Below are 9,530 nucleotides of genomic sequence, written 5' to 3' on the forward strand. Positions count from 1 at the left end.
TGAGAGAAGTGGTAACAAACAAAAAGAAGAGGGGAAAAAAAAAGAAAGTGACGGAACTCATTATAAAAGATGGATGGATGAATGGGGAGATAAAACCAGGAGCCAAGAACAGGGCAAACGTGATATATCGGGGAAAGAACTGCTCATATCCATCGTGTGTGTGTGTGTGTGTGCGTGCGTGTGTGCGTGTGCGTGCGTGTGTGCGTCTACGTGTGCGTGTGTGCGAATACATGGAGGATGTCTTTTAATGCCAAGCACCTCTTGGACCCAGGAGAGTATTAATCTCTTTGGTCCGTCATCCATCTACCCATTAATTAATTCAAAAGCAAGTGACTTCTGAAAGAATTAAGAATGTGAGAAACGAAGAACTGTAACAAAGGAAACTAAATATGAGCGGTTATGGATAGTATGAACAACAATGTCCACCTCAACTGTCCAAGCGAGGCATCGTCTCCACAGTCACTCTCTCCTTCGCTCGCCCACGAACTGGAAGGCTGCTCAGAAAATCCACTTCCAGCAAATTAAAACAAAACATGTCACACGGATGACTTCAAGCAGCCATCCTCCGTTTAATTCATCACAGGCTCCTTTTAGGGCGAGGTGACGTCTCAATCGCTGGCCTTTTGGAAGTCCCTGTCAATCTCCCCACACTGATTTAAGTCCAAAGCGTGGCACTGTGGCATCCGAGCCACGAGCAATCCATACTGCATAATTCAACGCCGCTCCCAAACCTGTCTCATTAAGGATCTGGGCTTTGATCCATGGCTATGAGTATGAGGATTTGAGTGACAGATCTGTGGCCAGCTTAGTACATAGCACAGACCCAGTGTAAAGCCCAGCTTCAGATTCCGCTTCGGCCCCTTTCAGAACCTGGCAAGAACTTTGGCTCCGGCCTCAACATCAACCAGCACGACTCCTGTCTTAGTATGCGTAGACGTGACAAGCAACATTACATCATCTCCAAGTCCCCGCTATGTTACCCTCCAAAAAGGTTTTGGAATGCAGGATTTCTATTTTCTTACCGGGACAAAAAGAAGTGGAATTCTCCTCGGTGGATTGGATATGTTAGATGTGTTTTCCTCAAACTCGCTGCCACGACGTGGCCAAAGGACTCGCATTTATAGAGAGACATATTTCCGTAATGTATGCTGTTAATTAAAAAGACCTTGCGGTTAGATTTTCAAAATGGCATGGTTTTAAAAGTTCACATTATTCAGAGTTAATTACAACTCTCTGGCTCTCGTGAACGGTTCACTCTTCGCTCCATTTGCAGAGAGGTCGGTCATGACGTGTTTGTCACTTTCCACTTCCCACTGCTTCCCATTACGAATGTCGCATTAGCCCCCAGTTCAAGATTTGGCCTTAACTTTTTGCTCTCGTTCCAAAAATCCAATCCAGGCAAATTCCTCAGCCCCGTAGCCCGACCTCAGACCGACTCTCCTTCCACCGAAGTGACTGCCACACCCCACAGCCGAAAACAAATTAGGGAAATCAAAGTCTTTATCGGCATGGATGCACAGTTTGCCACATTTGACTGGCGTAGTGAGAGGGGAGGATATTTGCCTTCTGCATCAGTGAGAATTTAATTTAGCGAGTCGGCGGAGGTGGGAGACGCACACTGACCGGCCAAATGAGGGGGGCAGGTGACAATCACAGCCCTGCACAGGAAGCTGTCGGTGGTGGTCGCCACCCGGGCCCACTCAGCATCCTGTCGGAACACACAAACAGACATACAGCTTCGTTTGATAAGCAGGCTGCACAGACACGACAACCCCTCTCGTGTGACGGAGCGATATAAAGTGTGATTTGCTCACTGATTATGGAAAAGGGTGTTTTCAAATATGGTGTGCAACAAACTGAATTAAACTCAACTCCATTACTTTATATCGTTTTCTTTCCAGTAGCCGGACCCATATTTTAAGCATCCAACATTTTGGAAATTACTTTTATATCTTCAGAGCCAGATTCTCCATTTCTGCGTGCCATTAATGCCACTGTTTTATAATATAACATAAACCTTGAGCATGTGATAAACTGATTAAACGCCCATTATGTCTGATGATGTGTTTAACAGTGAAGGAGAAATTGCTTTCCAGGATGCATTTATACACAAAGCCTCACCGTGTATTCTATGAATCAAACTGATTTCATTCAATTCGATAGTTGTTGGTGTATTTATGGATGTACATACTGAGAAGAGAAACATATATTGTAGTACTATGTATAATTATCTTCAAGAGGTGGCTGAAATGACATTGCGATGGCAAGATGTTCTAATGTATATCTCAGGGTTTTGAATCACTGCAGACACTGTGCTTGCTCCCTTGGTCTCACATGCTCTTAACTGAAACCTCTGGTGAAGATTAAAACTCACCACAGAACATTACTGTGCAACATAGAAAGCAGTTGCCCTCTGAGATTGTAAAACAGCTATATAAGTTTGGATGCTGAAAATTAGAAAATGCAATAACTGCATTTTTTGTGTGTGCCTTGACCGGCTCCGAAGTAACGTTAGCATTATTAAAACATTTTTTTTTTCTCATACGCACCCCATTAAAACAGCAAAGTATTAGAAGTCGAAATTGTCCAGCACAACTGTAAAAACCTTCCCCTCTCCAGAGCAGAAACTGAAAGTGTACCAGCTTTCCATATTTGCACAAGCTTTCCTCAATGTCCCAAGGAAGCCAATATATGTATTTTATTGTATGTACATGCAGCAAGAAGGTCCATGGAATGAAGCCCACCGGTCCAACTGTGTGAGGTTTACATGTGCTCCTGGTGCCTGTATTCCTTTAGCTGTGAATGTGAATGTGAGTGTGTTAGCCCTGTGATAGACTTGTAAAATATCAAGGGTGTGCCCTGCCTGTCACCAAATGCATGCTGGGCCGTCTAAGGCCTCTTGTTATTCCTATTATTACTGTGTTGTACTTGGGAGAAGAACTGCAGTTGGTGATTATTTTCATCATTGATTCATTTGATTATCATTTCAGGTAATTGATTCATTGATTTATTATTTAGTGCGTACAATATAGGGCCGTAAATGAACAATGATTTTCATGATTGATTAATCTGCCGATGTTTCCAGGCAAAGCTGTATACTCAAAGGGCGCATGGTGCCTTCTTGGTCAGGCAGAACAGCCCGGTGCCTGTTTCCCCACTGTGGAAGCTGTTATCTGTGTCGCGCCTCATCAAACCCAGAGTGAGATGTTACTGTACTCTACCTGCCATATGGCCGCCACGGCAGAACCCAGCCGGACATTCTTCCACCCAACACGTTCTGCCAGACACTGTGAAAGTTGTTGGGTGCCTCCCTGTGGAGAGACAGAGACTACACTTCAAATCCATTGATGGCCAAGGGTGGGTGGGCAGAGTGCTCAAAGTTTAAGGGTTTCTTCAGCCAAATCATTAAACCACAAACTGCTTGTGGTGTCTTAGCCAGCCATGCAGATAATTCAGTTATTTGAGTTATTTTTTTTATATGGACCTGCCTTTGAGACTTCCGCGGACATCCCAATGCAATACAATTATTTTTTGTGTGGTGCAATTTTTTTTTTGTAAGTCCTCATCAGCAACACCATTTTTTTTTAATCAGTGGGAACTATTTTTTTCCAATGGTACGAAATATACATCCTAAAGACGGGACAAAATAAAAGCAAGCTTGAATGTGAAGCATAAAGGAGAAATACACTTTAATCAAAATGTTCTGCTAAAATGTATTAATAGATTAAATATAATAACTGATAAAGCTCCTTACATTTGATTCTGCTTTTACTGCATCTGAGGTGTTGCCATGGTGCAGATGAATATGAGGGGAGAAAGTTTGCTAATACACAATTGTATAACTAGAAAAGCATTGTTGCAATTTTCTTTTTCTTTCCCTTTTGGCCTTGAGCCAATTTACACTCCACCACTCTGTATGAGACAGACGGTTTAGAAGCAATAGCTCAAAAAATTGTATGGCATGGAACCATAACTTTTTAAGGAAGCTCATAGGAAATAGAAAAATCCTAAACAAGACCACCACATGAGCAATTGGCACAGCCAAAATAATGTCAAAAGTAAAAATAGCCTCTGGGATGAACAAAGGCAAAGTGTTTGTTTGGACAGGACTTGAACGAGATGTTCTGACTGTCGAGGGATGTTTTTTTTCACATTGTATTAAAGCAGAGAAGAAATCCATTGGGGTTTTAAGTTTTTTGAAAAAGCATTCAAGTCAACAATATGGATTTCTGTGGAAGACTATCAGCTGTCTACCTTTATCTTGAGCTCTTGCGCAGAACCTGGAGTGCTTTCCAGCAGTCGCAGTACCCCTCCAGCTGCTGCAGCATACATGAGGAAGAATAGGAAGGACATCTGCGATGGCTCCACGCCAAAGACGGATCTGCTACACAGACCCATCTCCTCTTTTAGATCTGGCAGATGAATGAATACATACTGTAGCTCTCACACATGCAGTAATTATATGCATTCATATACCATACCAGTGTCCTGCCAAGGTGTGGACCTTTACAGTCTAAAAACTGCAATTTATCCTGCCATTTAGCCACCATTGTAGAGAGCATATGAGAGGATGGTTATTTCTGTAATTATCTCCTAATTATCTCATCAAGCCCTCATTAGTCTTCAATCGATATATACGGTACTGCAATGTATGTGGGTTTGGAATAACAATCTAGGTATATGATTAGCAATTTATGCAATATACATTTTATGCACTGACAAAGAAATGATACAAGCGTGGCTCCAAGAATGGTGAATCCACTAATCCACACTGAAATTCCTTCACAAATATTGGATCGACTGTCATGAAATTGGGTACGGACTTTCAAGATTTCCAGAGGATGAATGCTAATGTCTTTCTATCCATGATGTAATGATGTAACGGCATACTTAGTTTATGACTAAATACCAGCAAAAAGTATGAAATTGTCATTAGCCTCAGCTGTACTTTGTGTTTTGTAAGTTAATTCCTATATTTTTTCAAGAGTGTGCATGGTCTGTATTTTGAGAGCGTGACTCATTCTTTTCAGATTATATTGTGCTTTTTGTGTGTCTGTACAATCGCGTACCCCTTGCTGGTGCTTGGATTTCTACTCAAACTGTTTGCTTGCACTCTGATATATTACTGCTTGCACATATTTCATGCGCTCCAGCTTCAGTCCTTCTCTTCACACTCGGGCTGCTGCTTCTGTGTGCTCGTGAAACATCTTCTCTAAGATATTTCTCCTCTGCTCTTACCTTTTTTTTTTTTTTTTTCTTTTTTTTTTGCAAAAACCCTGTCAAATATACATATGCCTCAGTTTTATCATTAGAAAGCTAATGGATTTCTCACTATGTGCAGCTGTCAAAGAGCGAACTGACATGGATTATTAACTACAACCTTGCCAGTGTACAGCAAAATGAAAAAAGTTAGCTTCAGCAATATTAGCCGGTGTTGTTATTAAAGTAAAAGTAAAAAATAGGGGCAATGATAAACTTTCACTGTATTCCAAAAGTTGTAAAGAAGCCCAGGGAAGTACATGATTACAGGTCAAAGAATAACTGCCCCGTCCGCGATGCTCTAAAAAGTAAGAAAATGTCATTGGTCAACACTACGCCTGGCATTATATTGGTAGGGGAAGTTTGACGTGGTTATTGCACAAAATAATCTGAGAGCAGAGGAGAAATCTGAGAGCAGATGGGAAATCTGGGAGCAGATGTTTCACAAGCACACAGAAGCAGCCTGAGTGTGAGGAGAAGGGCTGAAGCTGGAGCGCAGGAAATCTGTACAAGCAGCAATATGTCTGTGAGTCAGCACAACGTTGGAGCAGAAGCAAATCTACGCGCAACGAAAGGGAAAATTACTGTGCTAGAACAAGGTTTTCAATAATCAATAAGTCATATACATATATACATTGAAAAACTATGCCCTTGAATAAAGATTAGAAAAATAAACATCATTAATGTGCATGCTAGCAAATACTAGCATTCTACTACAGTAAGCTAAGATGGTGACCTTTGTCTTTGCTGTGAGCTTGTGAGCATGTCCGCTGCTACTGTATAAACTATATAGTACACATTACTCAACCATAATTTTACATAGCACATAGTTGTTTGCTTCTGTATCAATGTTAAATATCCTTTAAGGATCAGAGACTAATTTGGCCCTCAACTATTATTCATCTTTTTTCCTACGTCACAGCCACAAAAAGATGGCTGTAGACTCATAATCGTTCTGTAAAAATACTGTGAATGGAACGCTGTATCGAATGGCTTTTATTCACAACATCAAGAATAACCAATGCTGGTCAACATGTCAAAATAGAGCGCGCAATAGCTAACGCAACTCTTAAACATTACCTGCAGTCCAAGCATGTTGCGTAATGTATGAGTGCAGCGTCATGCTGTCCAGTTCAACAGCGTTGGGAGTCCTCCAAGGATCCTGGATGCACACCGTGGCACACAGTCTGTCAATCTGAGTGCAAAGTACAGTCACAACAACGTTCCCCGCACACTTTGTGGGTATTTTGGTGTGTGATTAATTATGCGTGTTCTAATAATCTGAAAGCACACATCATTTTAAATGTAAAATACCATTACCACATCCATTTATCCTTGTTGATGGTAAGGATTATTGTTCAATGAAGTGTATTATAGAAATATATTATTGTACAAGCTGGCCCTTAAATAAATAATGTATATCTGCTGATATGCTGTATATCATCTTATTATTGGTACACATGCCACAATACATTAATTAAATCATTCCACTAGGTTATGTGGCTGATCCATGTGATTTCTAAGCATTTGGGAGGACAGTTGTGATTTAACAGAGTCAGAAGTACAGACTATTGCTGTGTGAGTCTGCTGCCTCACCTTCCACAGGAGCTGGGTGAGGTCTGTCAGCACCACTGGGGATAGAGCAGGAATACTGGTTCTGTAGGTGCGAACCTTGCCACCTGGTCCTCCCATGTGGTGAACCTTCTTGCCAATATTGAATTGCGGGAACGTCTCTAAGCCCAGCTCCTTTATGAGCTCCAAGATGTGTGTTTGGGTGCTGAAAAAAACAAACAAGCGCCTTTTCATATATGCTTAGGTTTACAATGTTTCAATTACATTCAATTCAGTTTATTTTGTATAACCCCAAATCACAAATTACAAATGTGCCTTAGATGGCTTTCCAATCTTTACACATACGACATCCCTGTCCCAGGACCTCACATCGGATCAGGAAAAACTCCCTGAAAAACTGAAAATAACCTTTCACAGGGAGAAAAGTGAAGACACCTTCAGGAGAGCAACAGAGGAGGATCCCTCTCCCGGATGGAGAGCAATAGATGTCATGTGTACAGAATGAACAACAAAAGGTTCAAGCATTCACTGTAGGGTTTCAACGCTTTCAGCTGATGCATCATCAAAAATGCATTTATTCTGAGTTCAGATAAGTGGGCTTGAGAATAAAACATTGCTTGAGCTAGTCCTTGAACAACTGGGGGGACAAAATATGCCAAAGCATGAAGCACCTGAGAGATGGAAGTCATCGAAGTGCTCTTGAACAATGCACTTCACATATTTTCTATTTGAGCTGTGCTGTTTCCAACAGTTGTCTACATGTTGTAGCCCACAACTTAGCAATTAGATTTGAACATGCAAGGGTTTGTCCTGTGGTGTGGTCTGAATCATGACTGAAACTTCTGTTAAAATGTTATTGTACAAAAATTCAGACAAATGTATGAGAAATGTGAAACGTTGATATTGAAAACATTACTCATTACAGAAGCAAGCTTAATAGCTTGTTGGGGAGTGAAAAGATACACAAGCGGCATGTTGTTTTCTACATTGCTCAGATACTCTGTAGTTTTTGTTGATCTGGATCTCCGTTACTTGTTACCAGGGCAACAGCTATTCCTTGAATCCATAGGACATTATATAAATGTTCCCAAAAAAAATGAAAATGTTATACACGTGCTGCACATCCATTCATAAATGAACACAGGTATCAGATAAAACAAGTTACAGTAATAGTTTGTATAATCAGCAGACCTGCAGCATACACATTGTAATCAAAGGCCTTGGGACTACAGTACCAGTCTACAAGCACAACATTGAGCACTATGCATCCCAATTCTTAGAATATCTTTGTACTGAATTAGTCATACAATCCTTGAATCTTTCTTTGACTAATTAGACATCTTTTCAGCTTTAAAAAAAATCAATTAAAAGTAATCTTATTCAAAGACGTTTCGGATAATGGGATGATTTGAGCACCTTTTTTGTTTCTTTGAGCGACATCAATATGCTTAAAGGACCAATGAGTAGGATTTTGCAAACAATGTTTAGACTCATACAAAAAAGAAAAATCTGTGTCTGCAGAGACTCTGCGCTCTGCCTGTGTTTCTCCTTTATATTAATTTAGCTGTGTTCGGTTTCTGACGTTTGATTGAAAACGTTTCGACCAGCTGCCGGATCACGAGCATGCATCCAAGCAGAAGCTAACAAAATGTCTGACAGCGGCGCAGAAAAACACATGAATATAACCACCGACTACGTTTTTATTCTGGTGAGCACCATAACCCTTGTTAAGGCTTGGGGGAGGGGACAACTTTGAATATTGTCGACAAGTGATCGTCATCTTTACCCTCCTATACATGGCTGGAGTCGATGTTAGCTTGCATTCAGTGGTAATGCTAACCACGACACCACCCGGCTTCCCATTAATAAGTACATTTGCTACAATTATCATGTGGATGAAGTTCACTTGTCTAATTTATATCTACATGTTTCAAGTTCTTCAGCACTTGTTTTCTATGATTGCATAAAGAGGTGAAATATTTGACAAACGTTTAATTGTATACAAAACTAGCTCCTGAATCCCCTTACCTTCCTACCCACTGCCCCCCAAAGTCCCAGCGATCGACGCCATTGGCTGCTGGTATTTCAGTGGACACTGTGCGACCTCCCACCCGATCTGCAATGCACACCAGAGATGATTTAGTTAGAGAAAATATCATAGCTAAAGAATCCAGTAAATTACCCTTGTTTCAGATGACCGATTGCTTTGAATTCGTACAAACCTTTTCCTTCCAGTATCAGTATTTTCAACTTGGCATTCCTTTTTCTGAGCAAATGAGCTGCGCTCAGTCCAGATAGTCCCGCGCCAACAATAATAACGTCCCAAATTTCTGCCGTCATAGTCGAGTTGAAGTGACTACGTTTCTTTGTGCCAACATATGCTCGTAAATTCAGTCAGAAACAGAAATCCAACTTGTTTTCCCTTCTCTTCTCCAAATCAATTGTGTTATCTAGCAACACCTGGGCTGCTTTCATAGAAGTGCACTTTGGAACTGTGAACAACTGAGCTTGTGACCTACTTGGCAGAGAATCGGCAGTGTAAACTGAAACTACAGCAGAAAAAGCCAGAAGAAAGCAGTAGAAATCATGCAGGTGAACATATTCATTTGAAACCTTTAGTTAAATGTTAATATAGTAATAATTAAGTTATTCTGGTAGCAGGCATACTGCGGGCTATACTGGACCATATTGTCTTTTTA

General features: G+C 40.9%; 1 protein-coding gene across 1 annotated transcript in view; it reads right to left on the reverse strand.

Annotated features, from left to right (window-relative positions):
* The window catches only part of si:ch211-127i16.2 (probable flavin-containing monoamine oxidase A), a 33,949-nt gene extending 24,778 nt beyond the window's left edge, over positions 1-9,171 (reverse strand). The window contains exons 1-7 of the mRNA XM_034547278.1: positions 9,054-9,171; positions 8,860-8,947; positions 6,856-7,036; positions 6,340-6,454; positions 4,255-4,412; positions 3,222-3,311; positions 1,624-1,708 (exon numbers count right to left, since the gene is read on the reverse strand). Coding sequence (XP_034403169.1) covers positions 1,624-1,708; positions 3,222-3,311; positions 4,255-4,412; positions 6,340-6,454; positions 6,856-7,036; positions 8,860-8,947; positions 9,054-9,171 — 835 coding nt within the window. The remainder of the gene's footprint in view (positions 1-1,623; positions 1,709-3,221; positions 3,312-4,254; positions 4,413-6,339; positions 6,455-6,855; positions 7,037-8,859; positions 8,948-9,053) is intronic.
* Positions 9,172-9,530: the final 359 nt, after the last annotated feature.

Source organism: Cyclopterus lumpus, chromosome 12 (genome assembly GCF_009769545.1).
Source record: "Cyclopterus lumpus isolate fCycLum1 chromosome 12, fCycLum1.pri, whole genome shotgun sequence".
NCBI lineage: Eukaryota > Metazoa > Chordata > Actinopteri > Perciformes > Cyclopteridae > Cyclopterus > Cyclopterus lumpus.